General features: G+C 53.8%; 2 protein-coding genes across 5 annotated transcripts in view; one reads left to right on the plus strand and one right to left on the minus strand.

The window, feature by feature from the left end:
• Positions 1-1,437: 1,437 nt before the first annotated feature.
• Positions 1,438-23,537, minus strand: PCID2 (PCI domain containing 2). 4 transcript variants are annotated; one of them, XM_039226649.1, is made up of 14 exons: positions 23,432-23,537; positions 17,616-17,705; positions 15,766-15,839; positions 14,316-14,381; positions 13,390-13,431; positions 12,390-12,444; positions 9,044-9,147; positions 6,232-6,307; positions 5,553-5,694; positions 4,420-4,520; positions 3,172-3,245; positions 2,922-3,047; positions 2,288-2,411; positions 1,438-1,979 (listed from the first exon to the last, which is right to left on the minus strand). In XM_039226649.1, exons 1-14 carry the CDS (start codon positions 23,465-23,467, stop codon positions 1,890-1,892), a joined length of 1,200 nt encoding a protein of 399 aa, XP_039082580.1. In that variant the 5' UTR covers positions 23,468-23,537; the 3' UTR covers positions 1,438-1,889. The 4 variants fall into 4 exon arrangements, with proteins under 4 accessions (XP_039082580.1, XP_039082582.1, XP_039082581.1 ...); XM_039226651.1 differs by lacking the exons at positions 17,616-17,705; positions 23,432-23,537 and adding an exon at positions 17,486-17,601; XM_039226650.1 differs by lacking the exons at positions 12,390-12,444; positions 13,390-13,431; positions 14,316-14,381; ... (1 more) ...; positions 17,616-17,705; positions 23,432-23,537 and adding an exon at positions 9,425-10,121.
• Positions 23,524-24,164, plus strand: part of CUL4A (cullin 4A) — a 46,550-nt gene continuing 45,909 nt past the window's right edge. The window contains exon 1 of the mRNA XM_039226639.1: positions 23,524-24,129. Within this exon, the coding sequence (XP_039082570.1) occupies positions 23,976-24,129 (154 nt within the window). The 5' untranslated portion in view covers positions 23,524-23,975. The remainder of the gene's footprint in view (positions 24,130-24,164) is intronic.

Raw genomic sequence — 24,164 nt, forward strand, 5'->3', positions numbered from 1 at the left:
AACTTTTACTTATTTATAATTTTTTTTTTAATATTTTTATTTATTTCTAGGAGAGACAGAGAGACAGCGTGAGAAGGGGAAGGTCAGAGATACAGGGAGTCACAGACTGAAATAGGCTCCAGGCTCTGAGCTGGCAGTCAGCACAGAGCCCGACGCGGGGCTCAAACCCACGAGCCGCGAGATCATGACCTAAGCGAAAGTCGGACGCTTAACCGACTAAGCCACCCAGGCGCCCCTACTTATTTATAATTTTTTTTTAAGAGAGAGAGAGCACGAGCAGGGGAGGGGCAGAGAGAGAGGGAGGCACAGAATCTGAAACAGGCTCCAGGCTCTGAGCTGTCAGCACAGAGCCCGAAGTGGGGCTCGAACCCACGAACTGTGAGGTCATGACCTGAGCCGAAGTCGGCCGCCTAACTGACTGAGCCCCCCAGGCGCCTGTAAGTAAATAAAAACTTTATTGAAAACGGGTTCTGGAGGCCAGTGGAGCAAAACTCAAGAAGCAGGGACTTGGAATAGGGGACGCGCACAGGGCCTGACCTGCCCCCGCAGGGGACAGGGGTGAGGTCTACTCCTCCGATGCTCTGCAGACCAGCCGCAGGGACCTGAAGGACCCCGCTGTGCACACAGGCCGACTCCAAAGAGAAGGCCACTGACCCCGAGGCGTGTCTCCTCCATGACCAAGCAGGACCGCACATTTCCGGGAACAGCCAACCCTGGATCTTCACTGTCACCGCCCACGGGTCGGGGGAGGGCCTGGAGGTGCCGACAAAGCCTGGCGTGAGATCCGGGCCGTGAGGACGTGGCCCTGCACCAGGCTGCAGGGCAGCCCCATGGGGCAGAGAAAGGTCACCGTTCCTCAGGCACTGTGACAAGAGCAGGGGGCAGCACGGCCCCAGCGCAAGGGGATTCCGTGCCGACCCAGGGTCACACCTTCCTGCTCGGGGGACGGGCTGGGGAGAGAAAGCCCCGGAGGTCAAGAACCTGCCAGCCACAAACCCACGGCACACGCTCCATCCCACAGGGCGTGTGGCTCCCGCAGCTGGGATCCGGGTGTACCCAGGACACAGGTGGCACTATATGACTCGGGGAGCTGCCTGGTCCCTTTGCTACACTTGCTCTTGGAACTTGCTCAGGCCGTGAGGCGGCCCATGTGGACTTGAACTGGGAGCCAGAGCCCAGCAGCAACGCCCCCATGGGGCCGGCTGGCGCCACAGGGAGCGGACGCAGCCTCCCCTCGAGCCCGGGGGGCCCGGCAGGCGGCAGGCGGCAGACGCAGGAGCAGCCCCCCGCACCGTGAGGGGGGAGCCACGTTCTCTGGAGCAGCTTCGAACTCCACCCTCAGAGACACCGCAAAGACGAGCTGAAACGTTTTCTTCTTTAGCAGGTTTTGCATAAACAGAGAAAACACACACACTCTGAAAACACGGCAGGCTGTAAAATGTGGAAAATTACCAAAATAAATTCATTCTGTAAAAAGAAACTTTAAATTAACCAAACACTCTGATCAGACACAAAGTTCCAATTTAACATAGAAAAATAGATATGCCCCCAGGAGACAGAATAAAAGATACGCCATTTGTAGAAACTCGGCGTGCCGTCTGAGGGAAAAGGCCATGTAAAAATTCACAAAGGTGACTTTGCGAACAGCACCTCCGAGGAAACAGCCGCCCTGGGGACAGAGCCCCGTCACCCGTCCGCGTTTTCTGGAGGAGCTCCCGCTCTCCGTGCGGCGGACGTCAGCTGTGCGCCCGGAGCTTTCAAGGTGCCCGTGAGTCCTGGCAAAGGAGCTCCGGAGAGCCCGGCCGCAGAGCCCTGGCCCAGGGGCGGCGCCGTCGGCACAGACGGTGACACGAGGAACGCACCGCTCTCCCGTCCTCGGGGCCGCGCAGTCAGCACACCGTCGACAGCGGGGGGAACGGGTTCTGCTTGCTAACAACCAGCTTCTGATGCTGATGTGAGATGTAGCCTTTAATGTGACCCTGCAGGGGAGAGGCTGGCTTGTGGCGGGGCCGAGGTATGCGTGCACTCACGACAGGCCCCGTGCGTAAGCGGCCCGCTCAGATCACAGCCGCTGGGTGCGCTGGGCGCACACAAACGAACACACACGTGCTGGGGAGCAGGAAATCTGGACTGTGTCCGCCCACCCACGTCCCCTCCGAATATCACGGTCATTCCCTGGGATGCAATCCGTTCCACCGGAAAACAGCGTCACAGAACGAAGCGGCTTTCCCGCGGCCCCGCCAGAGCCTCGCGTCGAGGCCCGGCCCGCTGGGACGCGCTGGCTCACCATGTAGATCAGGTTGGCCAGGATGCACTGCACCTCATCGATGTCCACGTCTTCCACCTGCATGAACTTCAAGGCAACCAGAAAAGCATCCAGGGACAGCTGGTGTGTTCTGAGCAGCAGGTACCTGGCGGGGGGGGGGGGAACGCACGTGGGTCAGCACCCGGTGGGAGCACCGACGGCCGCCGCGGGGGTTCTGAGTCGGGAGGGAAAAGGTCTCCCGACAAACCGCCTGGCGGACACACAGGAACCATCTTTTTGCGCGTACTGAACGTTCCACCGAACGGAGCGTGTCTCTGAAGTCAGGGTGCCCCTGCCAGTGAACAGCGTCCCGCGCACCCGAGGACACGTGGGCCCCACAGTGCGAACAGGAACGGACGGGGAACTCGGCTTCCTGACAGACGGGCGGGGGGCAGGGCCAGCCGGTTGTGAATAAAGGAAACGAGCACTTGCCCCCCTCGCTGTGACAAAACGCAGGGCCCTGGCCCCGAGCGGCATCGGGAGTTGGATTTCATCCCGCACACGCACCGGGCACGGCTGAGGCCTCATCCACACGGTGGTCAGAAACCTTCACGGCCCTGCCAGGCCCGAGTCACACTCACACTGACGCTTGTTAGGAAGAAAACGCTTAGCTTACACTTTCTTGAAGAGATTCCTGTAGGTGATGATCTTCAGCTTCTCAAGGATAAGGAAAATACCACAGCGGATGAAGAAGGTCTCGTGCTTCGTAAGGGCCTCGTTCAAGAGCAAAAGGTTGCCTTCGCTGGGGGAGGGAGGGCAGGGAATGCACAAACTTGGTCAAAGAAACCAAAGGCCAGACACGGCACGTGGGAGATTTTGAACTGGTGTCATATTTTAAAAGAGCCCAGAGGGAGAAGATAAAATACCTGACAGCTTTGGTCACTTCCGCAAACTGCATGAGATGATACTTTCTCAACAGCTCGAGGGTCGGCATGTGACCCTAAGACAGAGAGCCAGTTGTCCAGAATGAGACCCTTTGGTTTTCAACAGAACTGATCTTTGATAAAATTCATATGAAAGAATCACCTTTTAAAAACTTATAACCTGTGTTTCTTAGTTTCTTTTTTTTTAATTTTTCAGTTTTTATTACGATATGTGTTTTTGAGAAGAGAGAAAGGGACAGCATGTGAGCAGGGGAGGGGTGGAGAGAGAGAGGGAGACACAGAATCTGAAGCAGCTCCAGGCTCTGAGCTGTCAGCACAGAGCCCGACACGGGGCTCGAACCCACGAACCATGAGATCATGACTTGAGCTGAAGTTGGACATGTAACTGATGAGCCACCCAGTTGCCCCTTAGAGTTTCTTTTGAAGCAGTGGAACGTGGCCTATAAACATGGTAGCAGGTCAGGAAACGTGGGTCTGGCCATCAGAGCCCCTGGGGGCAGCATGGTCTTGTCTCTCAGTGGGATCTGACCTTGACCTTGTCACACCCTCACTGGTTATAACTTAGAGGGGAAGCCATGGCTGAAAAAACACTGGTGTAAGAGCTGGGAACTCAGAAACGTCTTCAGAAGAGGCAGCTGAACTGTTCACAACTGCAGGCTTCCGGGCAGCAGGATCGAAAGTGGGCGGGGTCGCCATGGCGCCCTTCTGCTACATGCTACCCGAAACTACCTACATTTTAACCACATGTGTATGTATTGCTTTATTTTTAAAATTTTTTAAATGGGAGGAAAGTAAACTATCACTCTGAGTAAGTTTTAGGCAATGAAAATTACTAGTTACCTGCCATTTCTTTCCAAGTGTCAAATTACCTTTGGGTGACCAAATGAGATACCTACAAACACGCAAGAATGACTTTTTCTTACTTAATCCATTTCTATTAATTTAGATTTTTAGGAGAGACAGAGATAATGTGCATTTATTGTGTCTTACAATGTTAAACTTTTAAGTTACATACTTTTAAGAGGAAGGAGCACAAAGCTGGAAGCACAAAGCCTTTCTAGAAGGATCTACAATGTCAGTTGTGCAGATGAATGGTTCAGGCCACACACAAAGCTTATTCTCCCTCTGTTTTGGGGTGAGCTCACATGGCGCCCAGACCATGGTAACTACATGCACCTGCCATCAAGTTCAAAGCAACAGGGTCTGCACGAATTGAGTGGTGTCACTTACCAGCAGCATTTTCACTGGGAGCAAATAAATGAGAATCATCCGTTTGTTCTTCTGACTCGAGCGGTGGCAGTGCTCAAAGGCAAAGGACAGGTACTCCTCAGCTGTGGGGACACAGGTGGTGCCGGAGAGGTCAGGCAGGCCGGCCGCCCTCGCGGCCCGGCCCCACTGCGTCGTCCATCATAAAAGCCTGCGGAGTCTCAGCAACTGTAAATACCTACCACCGACAGCAACCGCGGACTGCTGTATTAGGTATTCAAACGTGGGGGAAAGCCATAGCGATAACTTAGGAAACTTCAACAGAATATCACTTAAAAGCTTCTATTCTTATTATCCGCATTTTACGGCACTAAAACAAGGTGGGGAACGACCCAGGAGGCCGTGCTCCAAGGCCGAGGTCACTGGTCTGCATGAGGCTACGGAACAACACCCAGAGCAGGGGCCAGGACGGTGCTGTCGCTTCTGCTATGGGAGCCCACGACTCTGACACACGGGGAGAAAGCACTTTCGGTCAAGTCGCTTCCCGTGCACACAGCCACCGAAGATGCGGGTTGAAAAGGTCTGGTCTGTACCCGACACAGGAGGCCGCCAGAGCCACCGCACCAGCTAATTACTAAGTTTGGGAAAAAAAAACCCGACTTCACGTTCTTGCGAGCGCTCGTGACAGAAACGAACAGTGATGTGGCTTCGAGAAAGCTCGGGTCTGACGTGCACCGAGGCGGCGGCTGTCCCCCAGGGTGTCCCCTGGGGTTTCTACAGCTGACGCCCGGCCTCTGTGGCCACCGCAAAGGACCAGCAAAGAGAGGGACGGCCCCTGACGTCCAACAGGAAGGACTGCAGCGAATGACTTCGCGGGAGAGCGGTGCCCACGGCAACGGAGGCGGCGGCAGGCAGTCCACAGGCCGGGACGGGCTTTCCTTCTCAGAACCACTCTGGTGCCTACGGCTGTGCGCATGTGCACACACACACACACACACACACACACAGGCGTGCCCAGACACACGTGCGTGCACACTCACACACACAGCCTGGACGAGGTTTACAGCAGATTCCATCCTAAGTGTTAACAAGGGGCATAACTGCCCGCCGCCCAGAGCCCAGAGTCTTTAGAACCCAGGAAACGAAGACGAACCAACCTTGCTTGAAGTCGCTGTCGAACATGGCCTTGCGCCCGACGTAGTACCTGAAGGTCACCCTCTGGGCGGTGCTATAGTCGTCCTTGAGGTTGGAGCTGTCGATGGCTCTGATGAGGGGCTTGCACAGGTGTAGCTTGTTGATCTGCGACAGCCACCACAGGGGTAACTGAGGGCAGGCAGGACGCCAGCCGCGCCCCCCATGTACACGCCTCCTCGGAGCGGGGACTTCACCGGCAAAACTGCCCATTTAGAAGAAAAACTGAAACACCAGCCCCGTGGCAGACACCCAGGCTGGACGGCCTGCCCAGAGGGGCCGCTGGCCAACCTCACGAGGCAGGAAGGGCCTCCTGGCCCATCCGGGCGGCCCCTGCCCCTCCGCTATTACCGCAGCGGCGGGGAAAAGGCCAGGGGGAGCCCCGCTCCCGTGAAAGCCCCGCCCCCCACGCCGGGCACGCCGCTCAGGGCGCCGGCGCCCTGCTCTCCCTGGACGTGCGGCCCTCACCTCGCGGGGCGGAGGCCGAAACCGGACACACACAGGGCACCTGCCGCAGTCCCTGTGCCCAGCAGGCGCTCCACGGACTTGGCCGCGAGCCCGGTGTGGGGAGCACCATCTCCTGCCACACCGGGGACGCCGGTGCCGGGGAGACGGTGCTGAGCAAGCGCCCCCGCGGAAGGGTACCTTAAAGTAGATCTTGAACAGCTGGTTCACCAGGAACAGCATCCCCCACTTCTTGGAGTCCTCGATGCCGGCCCGGCTACGGAAAGACAATTTTTTACGTGGCACAGAAAATAAGCAGTTTGTTAGTCGCAAAGACCACCTGCCTAAACAAAATTAATACCTTAAGATAAAATGCTGCTCAAGCCACGCCCATGAACTAACACATAAAGCAGAGGTCTGACCTAACAGGCTGCGAGTATGCAGCACGCGTGTCGGGTCAGGCACCGTGGGAAAGGGGACGTGTTCGCGCTTATCCTGAGGACGCGGAGAACCGCGGAAATACACACCGCGGACGAACTGCAAACAGAGCAAGATGGTCACCTAGACAGTGGGGGGGGGGGGGGCATCTGCCCGGGAAGGGGATGGGGGACGAGAGTGTCCGTGACCTCCACGTGGGTTTGGGTCGACAGGGGCATGGCTTGTCCAATAGTCAGGATCCGCGGAGTCGCTGTCAGCAAATTTTACCTCAAAGCACAAGAGAAACCGTGGTATTCAGACAAGTCACGAAGGACAGGCCGCCTTTGGAATGCACCAGAAAGAAAGTAAAGCCCAGTGCTAGATGCACAGAATGAAGACACCCGTCTGCGGCGCCAAGGTCGTCAATGCTGCCACACGCCCCACGATTTTCATGTACAGGGTAGGAACGCAATCCAGGGTCCGTCTCCTGCGCCCCGCAGCCACGGTGCCCAGGCCGGCTGCCCGCACACCAGGACAGAGCCCGGCAGACCACTCACGAGCCAGGGAAATGGAAAGCACTCCCGAAGGCCATCGCGTGCGGTCAGTGCTTAAGTACCAAAGTCCTGTTTTGTGACAACAGCCAGCTCCTTCATGACCACCACTGGCCAGGGGCAGGACGTCCACGAAGACCCCTCTCCGTGGGCTTCTCATTCTGGCCTGAAAAGGGACCGACGCAGCCCGGCCCACCTAGGAGCGCAGGGTGACTATCACACGGAACGAGCAAGGGGAGCAGGGGCAGACATCACGGCCGAGCACTCTGCGCAGCGCCGCGCCCCTGCCCGTCTGGATAACGGGTGAGGAGCTCTTCCGGGGACACGCGGAGAGCAGCCCGGGAGGAAGGAGGAGTCACCGGGTCTCTCTCAAGCAGCGGCACCTACCCCCCGCCCCCCATCTTGCGGGTGGGCACTGCGGGTGTGAGGTGGCCGCCCGCGGTGGGTCTTCCACCACATCTCCTTGGTGGCCGAGGCTGCTGAGCATCTCTGCAAGGGTTTCCGGTCACGTGTCTCCCTCCTCTGCAGAACGTCTGTTCGGATCCTTTGCTCACGTAAGTCAGTTACTTACCTTCTCCTGTCACTCGTGTGCAGTCTTCACACATTCTGGACGCAGGCTGTCAGTCACATCATTTGCAAACATGTTTTTCCTGTTCTGTGGTTGTTTTTCACCTTTTTGATGGCGTCCTCTGAAGCACAGGTTCTAACTCCGATGAAGCCGTTTCTGTGTTTCTCCTCAAGTTACCGTGTTCCGGGTGACACACCAGAAAAGCCACTTATCCCACAATGAACCTGGACTGAATGTTCTGTGGGTGCGGGGGCCACAGCGTGACACCAGCGCAGCACACTCCCTCAGCCTCAGCCACGAGCGTCCCCGTCCACGGAAGTACCGCTGGGGAGCGCGAGGACAAGAGCACCGTCTGCCACGGAAGCAGAGCCTCCTGTCCAAGGCCACGTCAGAGCCCAGCACTCACAGAGGAGCAGAGCAGGGGACTGGTGGACGCACAGGCTGTGGGGAGGACCCCGGCTCACGGAGCGGCCGCTGACACCCAGCTCTGGCTGGAACGCTGTCGGGTGGGCTGGAGGGGACACAGGGGTGAGAGAAGCTGGGACACTTTCTGTGAATAGTTTTGTTTGTTTACGTAAGTAGGGAAACTTTTTCTTTCTTTGTGTTACAATTTCCCAAAACTTCCAATCAAGTGTTTTTTAATAAAATCAAGTGATTTTATAATGGCTGAGAAAACGGGGTTTCAGGAGAAAAACATAAATTCTAAAGTGGACTCGGAAGGAAAGCCCAGGATTAAAAACTAAGTGACGGTCGACAAGATCGGTCAACTTGAAGAGGCGAATACAAACCACTCAAGCCGAAGAGGACAAAGAAAACCAAGGGCAGGGCCGCCGCAGAGCACGCCGGAGACGGGCGGAAGGAGGCACCGGAAGGGAGCAGCGCTCCCAGCTCTACGGAGCCAATAAGACACATCCGTTTGCAGACCTGAGCAGCTCAATGAACCCCGAATAAGAGAAATACAGCGACACGCAGGGGCGGCAGAGCGGAGCGGCCGAGAGACACGGTGGAGACGACGCTGCCGGGGCCGGACCGCGCTCCCAACCCAGGACACAGGAAACCGAAGGACAGACGTGCTAAGGCGCCAGCAGAAAACAAGGCCCATCTAGAACTCTCCCCCCAGCACAAGGGACGATGAAGACGGTGCAGAAAAACGAGAGTTTAGGGAGTTCAGCGGCAGCAGACCTGCCCTCAGAGCAAAGCGCTAGCGCGGGTCCCCCCACAGGAAAGGGGCGGCTGCAGCTGGACCCCAGGAGGGGGGATGGGGCTCTGGGGACGCCGCAGGTGGCCGACGTCAGAGCCTTTTCTTCTCCTCCCTCGCTCCCTTCAAACAACAGTGACTACTGGAAGCAAAAGGCGATAATGATGCGGGGTGACCGCACACACAGAGAAGACAAGTGTCAACCGCTGACAGAGGACAGGAAGGGGTGTGGCGTGGGACCGACGAGGGGCGGGTGGAGGGGGAGACGCATGCACTCACGTGTCGCTGGCGCAGACGCGGAAGCAGCTCATCAGGAGCTCGGCCGCCTTCTCCAGCATGTCCCCCACCTTGCTCCTCCCCTTCTTCACCAGCTGCTGGTCCGCCTGATAGAGGCAAACAAGTCACCGCATGCACTTCCTCCAGCACCTCCGGTAATGCTGGGAGCAAAATGGCCACAACAGGGTCAAAGCCCCAGAAGGTTCTGGGGAAAGCTCTGAGTTAATATTATTTTTTAAAAATGAGGAAGTTCTACAGCGTGTTCCAACCATCCCACAAACCAAATCTCTCTTCAAGCCTTCGTCGCAGGCAGCCCCGCTCTGCTACGTGCTCACTGACCGCTCCATCCCCCTCGTACAGCAGGTCAAGACCCCTGAAACGCACCCTCTGACAGATGCGAAAGTCATTCCCAGGTTTACTCTCCCCTGGTTTTCCGGACGGTCTTGGTGAGAGGACCCGGTTCCTCCCACTCACACCCCCTCGCGTAGGCTCTCGCTCTCCACAGGGTCTACGGAGCCCCGGGCACTTTAGAGCACTTGCAGGCCATGCAGTGGTCAAAACGACTGTCAGGACAACACCAACAGCCATCACTTGTCTCTCTATTGCACGAATGTCCACACCGATGTTCACACTGATGGTGCAAAAGCGGACGGCAGAAACTGCTGGAGCCTTTCCAGCGACACCACACTAAAGCAGCACTCGGCAACACATCAACCAGCCACTAACACTGATGTCCCTTCAAAATGTCCTTGATGGGACACCTTGTGGCCCAGTCAGTTAAGCATCCAACTCTTGGTTTCAGCCCAGGACACAAACTCGTTTCGGGAGTCCGAGCCCCGCACTGGGCACTGTGCGGACAGCTCAGACCCTGCTGGGATTCTCTCTCTCCCTCCTCCTGCCCCTTCCTCTCTTGCTCTCTCTCAAAATAAGTAAGTAAACTTAAAAAAAGTTCTAATATGTTTTTGATAACACAGTAAATATTAATCTTAAAGTCCTGATCCTTGAATACGGTATTAACATTCTTTGTGACGAAATGGAAAGTATCATGTCTGTTGCACACTGACGTAGGACAGTTTTTTTCCAAGGAAAAACACCCGGGAGCTGTTGGGAGTGGCCAGCTACCTCACGGCACCGACAGCTGACCAAGGAGCACAGCGGGCCAGGCAGCAGGATCCAAAGACCATTTGCTCCCAGATGAATGAAACACACTTGTCAATTCCAGGCAAAAGCCTGACAGTATTTGTTGCCAATGACATCTGTACTTTCAAAAAAAAAAAAAAAAATCAGAATTTAAGAAAAGTTATATCAACCACGATGAACTTGGCAGCATTTAATGACTTCAAAGCTTTTCTGATAAGGTCACTGGAGACATTAACAAATGTAGTTTTTCTGGTTTGGGATTTTTTCACATAATGAAATGCGTCAACATTGGAACATCTCAACTCAGTGAACCAAAATTTTCCAAATGATCATTTGACGCTACAAAATCATACAAGAACAAATGATCCATCCAGAGTCCAGGACAGCCCGTGGGTTCTGAAGTAACAGCAGAAGAGCTCATGGCCAAGCTTCAGAAGCCACGCAGTAACTCACTGCCAGAAACACCTCCTGGGGCTCTGGTTCGGCCCAGAGAGTAGCTATAATCACCTGAAAGGCTATTAAAATACCCCTCTCCTGTCCGTCTACATCTGTGTGAGTCCAGATTGGCTTTCTACACCCACCAAGGCAACACAGCGCAGCACCACACGTGCAGCAGACCTCTGTCTGGTCACTTCCGTCAACATTAAGAGGTCAAAGAATGTGAAATCTTCTGGGTACATTTGGATAATATAGTTATTTTTTACTTAAAACATCAATTATGGGGCGCCTGTGTGGCTCAATTAAACGTCTGACTTCAGCTCAGGTCATGATCTCATGGTCTATGAGTTCAAGCCCCACATCGGGCTCTGTGCTGACAGCTCAGAGCCTGGAGCTGCTTCCGATTCTGGTCTCCCTCTCTCTGTCCCTTCCCTGCTTGCTTTCTGTCTCTCTCTCAAACAAAAAGAAAATTTTTTTTAATTTAAAAATTAAAAAACAAAATAGCAATTATGTTACCACATAAAAGACTTATTTCTTTAGATAAATGTTTGTTTAAATTCCAGTTAAAATTTTTTGTACGATAAATATAAATAGATAGAACACATATAAACGAAAGCTCTTTGGAGCCCCAGAGAAGTCACATTTAAGTTCCATTTTTCGGTTCTAAAATTTTCCACGTAGCTCTCCGTTACATCTTCTATTTCTCTGCCGAGGCCGTCTACGTTTGCATCTGCTCCAGCGTGTTCACGACTGCGCCCCGAGGCTTCTTGATGCCACTGGGCTGCCATCTGGTCAGGGACTCCAGCCCCTGGCATTTGTGGGCGGTCTGTCCTCACCAAGATCCTCCTGAGACTCCCCGAGATGTGATATTCAGGGTGCGAGGTCAAAGGACTGTGGACCCCGTGTATCTCGTTCCAGCAGCCGATGGCACACTGGTGGGGAACTGCCCCGCTGCAGGGCCGGGGACCCGCACAGGCGGGTGGGCGCGGCAGGGACCACTGAACAGGTCCGTGCTTCGGGGCTGCCTCCCCCCCTGCTCTCCTCGATGCCTCTTCGTCGCTGCCTGTGGGTATTTCTGGGTTTCCTGCTCCTCTGGGCCCCCGGCTAGGCCTGGAGGCAAGAAGGGAACGCAGGAAACCCACCGCCCGCTGCTCTGCGAGTCCCAAGCCTGATCTGTCCGCTCGGGAGCCGTGCCGGCCTCGGCATTCCCGGCAGAATGGAGAGGAAAGCTGCACCTGCTCCACCTTGTTCGGAATCAGAATGTATCAGTAATTTTCAAACCTGGAAAGGCGTGTAGGAACCAAGTTCAGAACCTCTGCTCCCATCCCAAGCTGCCCCGTGCTGCCCCCAAGGGCAAACCGGTCTGTAACACTCAAAGCTTCACCTCCTCGCACCAGGGAGCCCCGCCGGCTGCTTCCCAGGTCAACACGAAGGTGGAATTCTTCAAGACTGGACACAGCCACGTCGTAACACAAGAGGGTGCGGAACCGATCTTCCGGCCCGGCTCTGCCCCCTGAAAACCCGCCGCATGCCACGCCCGATCAGCCGCGCTCAGGAACAACTCCGTCCACGTCCATCGTGTTTCAATCCTTTCACATCAACCCAGCGACAAGAGTTTAGTCCAGCCACCTCCTGCCCTTTTGCTCTGCACCAGGCACCTCCTAACCCACTCACCCATCCCTCAAAAGTCCGGGCAGAATCACATGAAATTAAGCAACAGGTAGAAATAGAGTTTGAGTTTTAAAACAATAGAGATAGAAACTGAACTTACATTATTGGCAAATATTCGAAGGTCAAGGGCCACAGCATACATGACAGGCAGAGCCCTACGGAGCAAAAATGCAAGAATGTCTGAAGAGGCCACAAGGTCAGGGACTCCATGGCCATCGCTGGGAATAACAGAGACGCCCAGGGCCAGCACCCTCCAGGGCGGCCAGCACCCTCCAGGGATCTGAGGACCCGCTGCCTCCCTCTCCTTCTGTCAGGGCAGCTGCAGCCCCGAGCTCTCCGATCCACACAGATGCTGGAGACTCAAGCCTCCAGCCCACCCACCGCCCGAGCCTCCTCTGAGGCCTGGGCCCCAGTGCGCCCAGGGTCCTCAGCCCGAGGCGGCACCTCCTCACGCTGTTCTAGGACCTCCTCCTTCCCTTCAACCACCATCCGAACAGCTCACTAGAGACTGATGTGGTTTCGGAAGACCTAACCCAACCCTGGAGACATACAAATTGTCATCAAACGGTTTCTTTTTTTAATTTAACTGGCAGTATTGGTTTTATGTGTAAGACAAGTCTCCAGTTAAAAAAAGCTTTTTGTCTTTTCAGTAAAAGATATTTGCAAGCCTTCAGTTAGTGTAGCATAAACAAAGTTTCCGTGTTTACCTACAGTTAATAAATCAAAACACGTAAAATTAAGAATCAGTTTGTCAAGGAACTTGACTTGCCTTTTTATCCAAGTTAAAGCCCAAAGTTCAAAATTGACAACTGAAGGGAAAATTAGTATTTAATATATGTTTTGGGGTCTGGAAGGGCTGAAATAAAAACAAGGCTTCGTATTTACGTGAACACACAGCGAGCTGGCCAGTCTACCACGTAATGTTTACACTATGAAAACGCCAGTATCGGGGCTGCTCTTACCCTGCGTCGACACAGGATATTAAATTTCCACACAGAAAACACATTTATTTGGAACAAAGTTTAAAAAGCTTCTGCTAAAAACTTTAAAACGTAAAAAGCTGCCACCTGCCAGGCCCAGCTGCCTCCGCTCACACTCACCAGTTCTCCTCCTTGTGCGCCTGAAACGCCCGCAGGAAGGACGTGCCACGTCAAGGAAGGAACCGCGTTCGGAGCCCCAGGAAGGCCACAGGTGAGGACACCCGGGGGACTCTACATTTTAACTTTAGATCACATACCAGAGAGAGAACTTCTTGAGGGAAAAGTGTACAAATTACAAACATCTGAATGTCATTAGACATTAGTATAGTAAGTATATTTATTTCATACACACATTCTCCAAGGTAAGAGGCTAAGATTTTTTAATGGGCAACTTCAAACATTTGGTTTCTCTGAACCCAGATGATGAGTTACGCATAATATGTTTTAGAGCCTGTAGTATAAAGTTTATTTCCTTGATTACAGAATTCCTAAATTAGTAACCTAGTTAGTAACCTACTCTCCTTTGTATCTTTAAACAAGGTTAAAAAAGAAGCAAACTAAAAACCTAGAGATACATATAAAACCTAAGACATTCGTTGATTGAGGCCTTAGCTAGGAGATATCACTTAAATGGCTTAAGTCAGAAACTGGCTCGGTCAAGGTCATTAGAGACCACAATCAAAGGATGATGCGTGTCTTCTTGTCCCTATGCCTGGATTTCAGAGTTCTTGTGTGTCACCAAAGGAACTACACAGTGCCTGTAACGAGACTTAATGCTTTAAAGGAAATACTATCCTAACAACAGAATTAAGGAAAAGCCTGAGTCGTAACCCGTGTTCTTCCTGACCCCAGTCACCGCCCAGGTAGCTGGAGGGCAGCCTTCAGGCCTGTGCTAAATGTAAGCACCTGAATGAAAAGGCTAAACCATTTTCTCTTCCAAAAGGTTTTCATTTCTTTCTAATTAAAAGTATGAATAAAACAGGCCCCAAGTTTCAAGATCTTAAACCCCAGATATAACTGAACAGTAACACCGATGAAAAAGATATTGGACGATGACAGTCTGGCATTTGTAGGCCTCTACGAAGTCGTGGTTCCCCACCGCGTAAGTGCACCTGCAGAGGAAACGTCGCGGACTTAGGACTGAGGGGCAGAAGCCGCAGGCGAGCCTCACGCGCCCCACCCCTCACTCCGGTCACAGACGCCTGGTCCTCTGCTGACCCTACAGTCGGGGCTGCAGGAACTGGGAGGGACATACACGGATGGCATCTGAGCTAAAACGGGCCAGTGTGAGCTGAAACCCACGCTAAGTCCCAGGACGACTCTCTCGGGTCCTGGGAGGAGACCGAGCTCCAGCAGGTGACAGTGACAGGTGCCGGTAAAACCAGAGCACGACACCTCCACTGCATGAGTGGGGGGGGGGGGGCTGGGGGTGCTCTCACTGAGTCGGCGTCAGTGAGTTCACCCCCAAATCTGGAACCCCAACGCACTGCGCAGAGCCAGGAAACAGCGGGGTGCCTCACACTGCCAGGAACCCAGCGCACCCCCAACCTTTCCAGAGAGCCCCCCCCCGGGGCCCCTCCACCTTGCCTCCCGCACCCCAGGCTGCTCAACACCGGAGGCACGCAGGCAGGAGGGCGGCCAAAGGCCACACACGTCCTTTAGCACGTCAAGCTTTGCCCGCTAAACACGCGAATGATGAAAACCGCAGACAGGAGACTTAACTAAAAAGCAGTCTTTGGGGCGCCCAGGGGGCTCAGTCGGTTAAGTGTCTGACTCTTGGTTTCAGCTCAGGTCATGATCTCAGTTTGTGAGTTCGAGCCCCAAGTTGGGCTCCGTGTTCACAGTGTGGAGCCTGCTTGGGATTCTGTCTCTGCCTCTCCCCTGCTCGCTCGCTCTCTCTGCCCCTCCCCTGCTCACAGTCTTTCATTTGCTTTGCTCAGCATTAGCTCTCCACACCCAGCAGCACAAGTCAGCGGTGAGCTGAACGCCCCCCAGGACTACAGACCGTGTGCAGCCGATACACCAGTCAATGGTCCCAGCACCACTCTGAGCATGTGAATGTGCGGGGCGCCCGGGGGCTCAGGTCATGATTTCACGGTCCCCGAGTTCGAGCCCCCACTTCAGGTGAGCCCTGCTTCTCTCTCTCTGCCCCTCACGGGACTCTCTCTCTCCCTCTCTCTCTGCATCTCACTCACTTGTGCCCTCTCTCTCTCAATAAATGAACAAACGAATGAATGAATGAATGTGCAGGACTACAACTTAGCTTCAACTTTTAAAAGCATCCATGATCCTTCAATTGAGAAAAAGCTTATTAAAATTTTAAAGTAATTTAAATTTCAGAAAGTTCTCGTAGGCTTTACCAAAGTAAAATTACAAATGTACTTTTCATTTCAAAGTAAATTACTGTTTGAAACCTCAGATGACGTTAAATAAAATCCCTAGCTGCTTCAGCAATTCCCAGATTTGCTTTACTTTTCTTCCTCACCAACGGGTTACCTTAAATGAGCAGCAAACATTTCATCATAGGGAGGTTCCAAAACTTGTTGACATTTCTCCTCTGGTGAGGCCAGCTGAATGATAAAAAAAACAAATGACAAAAATAAAATTAAAATTAAAAGGCATTAAAAGAACGCAATATGTAGAAAGAGATTCAGACAAACTTGTTTCAACGGAATTTACAGTTTACAGTTCACATAACACCTGCCACTCCAGCATTCCTGAATTTACGAGTCATTACTAAGGGCCTGTGACAAAGACCGCATGAATACAGCGTGTTTTGTCTACCGCGGTCCAACACACCCTCGATGCTTCTGTGCAAAACGTAATATAACAGTGAGTCAAGATATACTTACTGAGCAACTACTATGTGCTTAACAAGGAAGGCAAAATAAATAAGGCAGCATGAGCCAGAGATGATGCCCCGTTAAGAATCAACCTTCTCCCCTCTCGACAGAGCCACCCTCTCGATGTCCTAGGCTAGCTGACATTTATTTCCAACGTTTTCTTCTCTCTCCCTCTCGATGGCCAGATTTTACATGATGTGAGTGCCACGACAGGTCACACAACACACAGGATGAAAGGAGCCCGCGGGTGTGGACAGGCACGGGAGGTCCGTGTGCACACGCATGTGTGAGAGCACAGGAGGAAGGGCACCATCTGAGAAACCCCCGTTCTACTCAACCATGGCCAACAGTGAGTGGAACCAGCAGATAAGGTTACCGGGGCCCCTGGGGGGCTCAGTCAGTTAAGCGTCTGACTTTGGCTCCGGTCACGATCTCACGGTTCGTGAGTTCGAGCCCCGTGTCATGCTTGCTGCTGTCAGCACAAGCCTGCTTCGGATCCTGTCTCCCTCTCTCTGCCCCTCCCCCATTTGCGCTCTCCCAAAAAGAAATAAATACAAAACAAACAAACAAAAGCAGGTTACCAAGGAGTTTCATGACGCAGGGATCAGCCTCGGATCACAGAGAGATGACAGATACACACGCGGTGACGCAACAGGGGGCGCGTGGCACCCAAGCGGCACATCTGGCCAGCAAGCCTCTGGCACTAACTTCCATTTAGAGCGACGGTTTTCAGCTCCGTCACCCAGGAGAACCAGCTGGGGAACTTACGAACAGCCTCCGCTGCTGGTTCACTTGGGCTGAGGTACGGCCTGTACGCTGCCAAATACAATCTCCGACACACACGGCTCCTTTCTTTCAGAACAAAACCTGTGCTCCCAACAGGAACTTGTCAGAATGACCTAACGGGAACCATAGGAAAGGGGACCTCACAAACTAACAAGAATACTCCCTACAGAAAATAATGCTTGGGCATCACTTACCTGCCAGGTCAAGGGTACTTGTAGCTTAGTGTAGGATTTGGCAAACGCTTTCCGTCAAACGCCAGATGCTAAATACTGTTAGCTCTGCAGGCGGCAGGTCTCTGTCACCTGCCCGGGGTGCTCTGTGGCAGGAGAGCAGCCACGGGCAGGACACGGACAGGCAGACGGGGGCCCTGCTCCGGGGCGCTTTCCTTACAGCAGGAAGCACCTGTGGGCTTTGGGGACAGACAGGCCGGGCCACAGCCTGAGCCACACCATCCGCCTGCTGGATGACCCTGGACGACCTTGCCACACAGTGCATGTCTCTGAGCCAAGAGGGTCGTGTGCGGTTAACTACAGGGACCTGAGACGCAAACCGCAGGATGGTATCTGACACAGAGCGTAGGTAAATACCTGGGACTCTATACGCCATAAACGCAGGCTTTAACATGTTCAAGAGAATGACCCAAACTGCACACTTCCCCGAGGAGGCCGGTCACCCCGGGGCCTCTCAGACACCGGCGTGCATGGCCCTCACGCCCACCTGGAGCCGCGGGTTGGCAACATGAGGGTGCTTGAAGGACACGAGCTCCGCACAGGACGCCCCGTCTCTGGTGTCGATCGCTTCGTAGACCTGCAACATTTGAAAGGAGAGAAGCTAAGTAGAAAACAGAACACTCTATCCTCACAGAACCTAAACCACAGGCTGTGTGCCGCTGAACTCCATTTTCCCTACTCGGAAGGGAGTCCGAATAAAGGAAATGCAGCGAGTCAGTATTCTCTTCAGCCAGCAAACAGCAAATACATTTCAGAATGAGATCTTCTGGATGCAAATAAACAGGTGACTGTTAAAAACAATGAGCAAGCAAGGTAAGCCCGGTTATCAACGAAGGTGGGTTACTTTACTTTTGCTCAGTCATACTGACACTCAGAAATTCACTTACAAAGCTTATGTGAGAAAAAAATGCTTAAAAGCCCCATATATCCAAAAAAAAAAAAAAAAAAAAAACAAACCTCTTCCAGTCAACCTCTGTATAAAATACAAAAGGGAATGGCAACAGCTAAAAAAATGTCACAGCCAAACCATGGCGGCCTGAGAGCTGTGAGGAAGAAGTAAATAGATCCAGGGGCGCCTGGGTGGCTCAGCCGGTTGAGCATCCAACTTCACCTCCTGTCATGATCTTGCAGTTTATGAGTTCGAGTCCCATACCGGGCTCTGTGCTGACAGCTCAGAGCATGGAGTCTACCTCGGATTCTGTGTCTCCCTCCCTCTCTGTCCCTCCCCTGCTCGTGCTCTGTCCCTCTGTTTCTCAAAAATAAATAAACATTAAAAAAAAAAAAAAAGCAAATGAGATCTTAAAACCATACTTCCCAAAGATAACAAAAATCCCAACCGTGTTGAGGAGAGAAAGCTGCACACGCGGTACGATGTATCTAGAGCGGAGTCAGGCAGGACATGGAGCCAACCCCGCGGAACACCCGCGAAAAGGCGCTGGCGTCCCTGCCCGGCAGCGAGACGCAACAAGACCCCTCCGAGCACCCAGCACAGGAGGAAAGGCGAGCAGGGCGGCCAGACCAGCCACTGCCAGCAGCAGAGAGCAGCGGGCGCTCTCCCACACCGCTGGCCGCAAGGTGCTGGCACGCCCGCTGCGGGGGGGCCACACCTGCCCCACCCCCACCCCGCCCAGGAACCCTACACCCGGCATCGCAGCCGGAAGAAATGGATCCGGCTCCCGGTCGGCTATACCACTCAGGGAGGCCATCACCGAAGACAACGCACGTACTGAAGACTGCCAGCGGCTCTCCAACGGAAGCTCACGTGCGTTTAGGTGTGGAGTACAATCCGCTTCCCGGGACGTACAAGAAATGAGAGATTTGTGCGGGGTTATGTCAAGTATTATTACGAGCAATCACAAAATACTGGTCCTCGAGGAAGCTGATAAAGGCTGCCAAAGTTCCTGTCACGGGAGGGGTGGAGGTGACAAGGGACTGCAACAGACCACGGACAAATCCTGAAAGAACCGACATGCTCCTCAGGGGCCACGAGGACCACCACTGGCCAGTCACCCGTGTCAGCCACTGTCGCTATGCCACGTCTCAGAACCGTTGGCTTCATTCAGTCAGCCCCCAGTGGACCCCGCAGCTGGACCCCAGGTGCGCCCGCCCGGCAGCAGCCCTGGGGTGATCCTGGGTGCCCGGTCCCGTCACTGCACAGCCCACCATGTGGCGCACTGGCTCCGGCCACTCCCAGGAAAAAGCTCTTTCCTGGCTACTGCTGGTCACCTGGCGACCTCCAGGCTCCAAGCTGGTCCATGGAGGCTGGAGGGGGCAGGGAAGAGTCATCTACTCTCAGAACTCGTAATTTTTTAAGTAATCTCTATACCCAATGTGGGGCTTGAGCTCATGACCCCAAGATCAAGGGCGAACCAGGTGCCCCTGGAACTTGCCATTTCTTAAGAACACATTTACTAGCTCCGTCTGCTAACAAGGCCTAGAGGTAATAATACGCCCCACCCCCAGAGGCAATGAGCACAGCCAGCCCTTAGGCTTTCTAAACTCCAGTCCCCGCCGAGCTCCGGTCCCCACCGAGGTCTCAGCCGAGGTCCCTGCTGAGCTCCGGTCCCCACTGATCCCCGCTGAGTTCTGGTCCCCGCTGAGCTCCGGTCCCCGCTGAGCTCTGGTCCCCACTGAAAGGAGCTAGAGCTGCTGGAAAAAGACCAATCCAGTGCTGGGACTTGGTGTGGGTATTACTATACCAGAAAGCAAAGCAGAGCTCAAGGAAGGACGGACACAGGTCAGAAAGCCCCAGAAACCAGTGTGAAAGAGCTCTTAGTGGCCAAACCGGACAGGCTAAGCTTCAAAAATAATTAAAAGTATTATTTATAATTTTTTAATGTTTATTTATTTTTTGAGAGAGAGAGAGTGTGTGCACGTGAGCAGGGGACGGGGACACAGAGAATCCCAAGAAGGCTCTGTGCTATCAACACAGAGCCTCGCACAGGGCTCAATGTCACAACCATGAGATTATAACCTGAGCTAAGATCGCGAGTCAGATACGAGTCAGATACTTAACTGACTGAGCCGCCCAGGCAAATAAGAATATTCCTATTATTGGCTCTGGATTATTACTTGGCATCAAAAATAATCTATAATAATACATCCTTAAAATAGAGCACAGGGAAAAGCATTTTTAACAGATGGAACAGTACCTAACAGATGTAGAAAGAGTGAGCGAATCACCACTTGGCAAACACTACAGTAGCCGCTCACTTGAAACAAGACCTGCAAGGAGAGTGGAGACCATTCTGTGAAAGGGTGGAGGGCAGGTGCTCCCAGGTCCCCGCGGTCCTCCCTACAGATTATAACCCAATAACAATGGGAAAAGGTACCTCGACCCTGGAGCAACCTGATGGCGTCTCCTTCAGCAGGTGATCAGGGAGGACCCCCCAAGCAGGCCTCCTGGGGTGAGGCCACAGGACACCTACACCAGCCATATTAGCCCACAGCTAATCGTTAAAAGTCAAATAAAGGCTGATGGTGAGAAATCTAGGATCCCACTGCCCTGGACATGTTTTAAAAAGTTAATTGTCATAAAACAAATCCCCTCTCAGAAAATGGCAAGAGTTCTCTTCTGGATTAAAGTCCGAAATAATCAAATGCAGAGAGTGACCTGACTGGATCCTGGAGTTAAAGAAGAGGTTCCAAAGAACACTCTGGGTGAATCTTGAATTCTGCATTAGGAAACACTGACGTAAAATGTCTTGGCTGCTCTACAGGCTGTGCGGCTGGACAGCAGAGTGGCCTCGGTCCTCAGCGAAGGGCCACGCTCAGCGACTTCCTTCACGTGGTTCAGGAGAGAGAAGTGCAGGCGCCCAAAGGGAAGGACGAGGCCCACAGGGTGGCCGGGTGAGGAGCGTACCCGTCTTCACTGCACTTCCTTCACCTTGTCTGCAGCTTTGAAAATTTGCAGAATAAAAAGTTGGGAAAATAAAAACAGTAAATGTAGACAGTTTTTAAAAAGTAAGCTGCTGGGGCACCTGGGAGGCCTAGTCAGTAAAGCACCTGACTCTTGATTTCGGCTCTGGTCACGATTGCACGGTTTGTGAGTTCAAGCCCCGCTTTGGACTCTGTGCTGACGGCACTGAGCCTGCTTGGGATTCTCTTTCTGCCCTCCCCCCAAGTAAATAAATAAACACTAAAGTAAAAGTAACTTGCTGTTTGAAACAAGAGTTTGTAGAATGGACAAAAGAATGAAGTAAAGAACACCAATAAAATAACACCAGCCCTCAAAGAGATGCTAAAAATAACGAAGCGGTCCACCTTCGGGGAGAAGTACAGCTGAGCCTTGAAAACACCAGGTTTGAGCTGAGGGTCGACTCAGATGTGGATTTTTACAGTCTAATGTTATAACCGTCTTTTCTCCTCCTTGGAACTTCTTAACGTCTTCTTCCCTCCAGCTCACTTTGTTGTAAGAATACAACATGTAACACCACACACTAAGCAGCCTTACCAACCAACTGTTTATGGGATTGGTAAGGCTTCTGGCCAACAGTGGGCTATCAGTACCGAAGTTATTGGTGGGTCAAAAGTTATGTATGGATTTTCAAATGCACGGGGGTCAGCACCCCTAACTCCCACATTGTTCAAGAGTCAACTGTATGTGCAAACTGATCTTTTTCTAAGTACGACAACAATTTTTAGAAGTAGCAAATGTGGGGAAACGTAAGGTAAATTAATCCAACTCGTCCTCTACAAACAGCAATGAAACTATCTGCCTGCTGAAACGCAGAGCACTAAATAAGAAGTGCCTCAACAGACAAGGGGACATCTTAGCTACGGCCAACTGTTGGGAAAGACAGCCCTTCGTGGGCTCTCGAGCTGGGCGTGCTGGCCCCACGTGGCCTTGACCTCTAGCCCTTTCACTTGCACCACTGTTCAAGGCTGTGTATGTGGCTGGTCACCTTGAGAAATGAAGCAATGTCTCCCCCATCCCTAACCCCGAACAAAACGCAGGCTTACTCACCGCCTGCTACAAAATGGGTGGATTCCCCAAATTCAGTGTTTCCCTCTTGCACGCATGTGCAGGCACCCTTCTGAGCCCACGCATCCCCCAGCGGGATCTGGGCCCAAGCGGACCAACAGGCTGGCCCCACGCCGCCCACCACACGGAGTTTCAGGCCCTTGGTCTCTGGCCAGGAATGCATGTGTTCTGTGAGCATCCAAGAAACTAATGAGAGAACTCACAAACTTAGAGGAGAGTAAAACCAAACCCCAGACCCAAGAGCTCTTAGCAAGTTATCACAGAGAAGGTACACAACAAAAAAGATTCAGAAAAACATAAAATTCTAGAAAGAATCTCTATTCAAACTGGTTCTCAAATATCTTTCCTTCCAGCTTTAAATAAGCAAGTACTGGAAAATGTTAACTCTGCAAAGATGGCCACAGTAACTCTATCCTTAAAAGAAAGGTCTTAGATCTCAATCCACAGACTGGCAAATGAATTGCATAGTTGCACGTTTTAAATTTTTTAAAAACCATTTATCTGTTTTTCACGGTTCCCGTTTTAACCAACTTACCAAATATCTAAGCAACGAACGGTCCTAATCATGTCAGACTATATTCAGTTCCCACCTAGATATCTTTACCTGGTTGCCAACAGACAACCCGAACTCAACATGTCCAACACCGAGTTTTCTTCTCCCTCCAACTCTGTTCCGCTCATGCGCTGCCCGCGCTGGAAACCTGGACTCATTCTCCCCGTCCCTCCAACACAGAATGTTGATGGAACGTTTCCTTCAGACATGTTTAAGATCCGCTCTCTCTTTTCCTTATCATCACAGTTCCAGTTCTAAGAATGAGCAGTTTAGGGGACTCGATGCAAAGCTTTGAATCCATGCACACTTATGCTTTCAGTATGCTCCGCCGTTAGAGGCTATGCGGACAAAACTCCCGGGAGATCATTTCCCAAGGGATATGGAGTCCGCAGGTGCTAACCGTGTCCTCGATGGTCGCTCCACTAGCGTTCCCGGCCGGACCACCTGCTTGCTCCATCCCACCATCGTCTGTCTGGGGCCTTGTCCCTGGGTCAGGCCCTTCACGGCTGAAGCCCCGCTGCTCAGGTGGCTAACAGGCCCCCGGGTCCGCTTGGACCACTTGGCACTTCCCTAAGCCGAGGTCAGCGCCCAGCGGCGCGCCCCTAGGTCCCCGGGAAACACCGTCAGTGAGCCTGCTCGGTCGCCCTCGCTTTCCCTCTGGCGACTAAGGGTTCCGGCAGAGTGACCCAGCCGACTGGCCCCGGCCCCCGCGTTCTCGCCAGGCCGCCGGGCTCCCGCGGCAGACCCCTAAGACGGCGCGCGTTACCTGCTGCAGATACTGGTTGATGGTGATGTGCGCCATGGCGCCTTGCCTCCGCCGGAAGAAGGCGGAGCCTGCGCGCCCGCCCCCGCCGCTTCACTTCCGGCCCGCGGTCCGTCCAGGTCGGCGGCCCCCCCGCCCCTGCCTTCCGCGCGCTCTGGTTCCGGAGGGACAGCGTCCGCGGGAGCGCGTCGCGGGCAGGCATGGCGGCCCGCCCGGGCTGAGGAAGGCCGGGGTCCGCTCTGCGATTCGCCGCGTCTCCTCGGCGAGGACGCCTCGTCCGCAGCCCCTGGGTGCCCGGGCCCGCCCCGGAGCTAACCGGGCCTGCGCCCCGCCGCCCCCTCGGCTGTCGCAGCTTCCGCGCCGAGCGCGGCGGACGCGGCGCGGCCCGGCGCCGGGTCGGGGTCAGGCCGGGGTCGGGGTCGCGGTCGCACCGGGCCGGCCGAGCGGCGGTTGGGCGGCCCGGGGCGGCGCTGACGACAGGCCCGCCCGCCCGCGCGGCCGGGGAGGCGGGACGGGGCGGGGCGCCCGCTGCTTCCCGGCCGCAGCCATGGCCGACGAGACCCCCAGGAAGGGCGCCCTGTCGGCGCTCGTCGGGCACACCAACGGCCTCACCAAGCCCGCGGCCCTTGCCGCGGCCGCCGTGTCGCCCAAGCCCGCGGGCGGCGGCGGCTCCAGGAAACTAGTCATCAAGAATTTCCGAGGTGGGTGCGGGGCAGGCGGCCGGGAAGGGGCGCGG

The sequence above is a fragment of the Hyaena hyaena genome, unplaced genomic scaffold, assembly GCF_003009895.1.
Source record: "Hyaena hyaena isolate Hyena2069 unplaced genomic scaffold, ASM300989v1 scaffold_22, whole genome shotgun sequence".
Classification (NCBI taxonomy): Eukaryota; Metazoa; Chordata; class Mammalia; order Carnivora; family Hyaenidae; genus Hyaena; species Hyaena hyaena.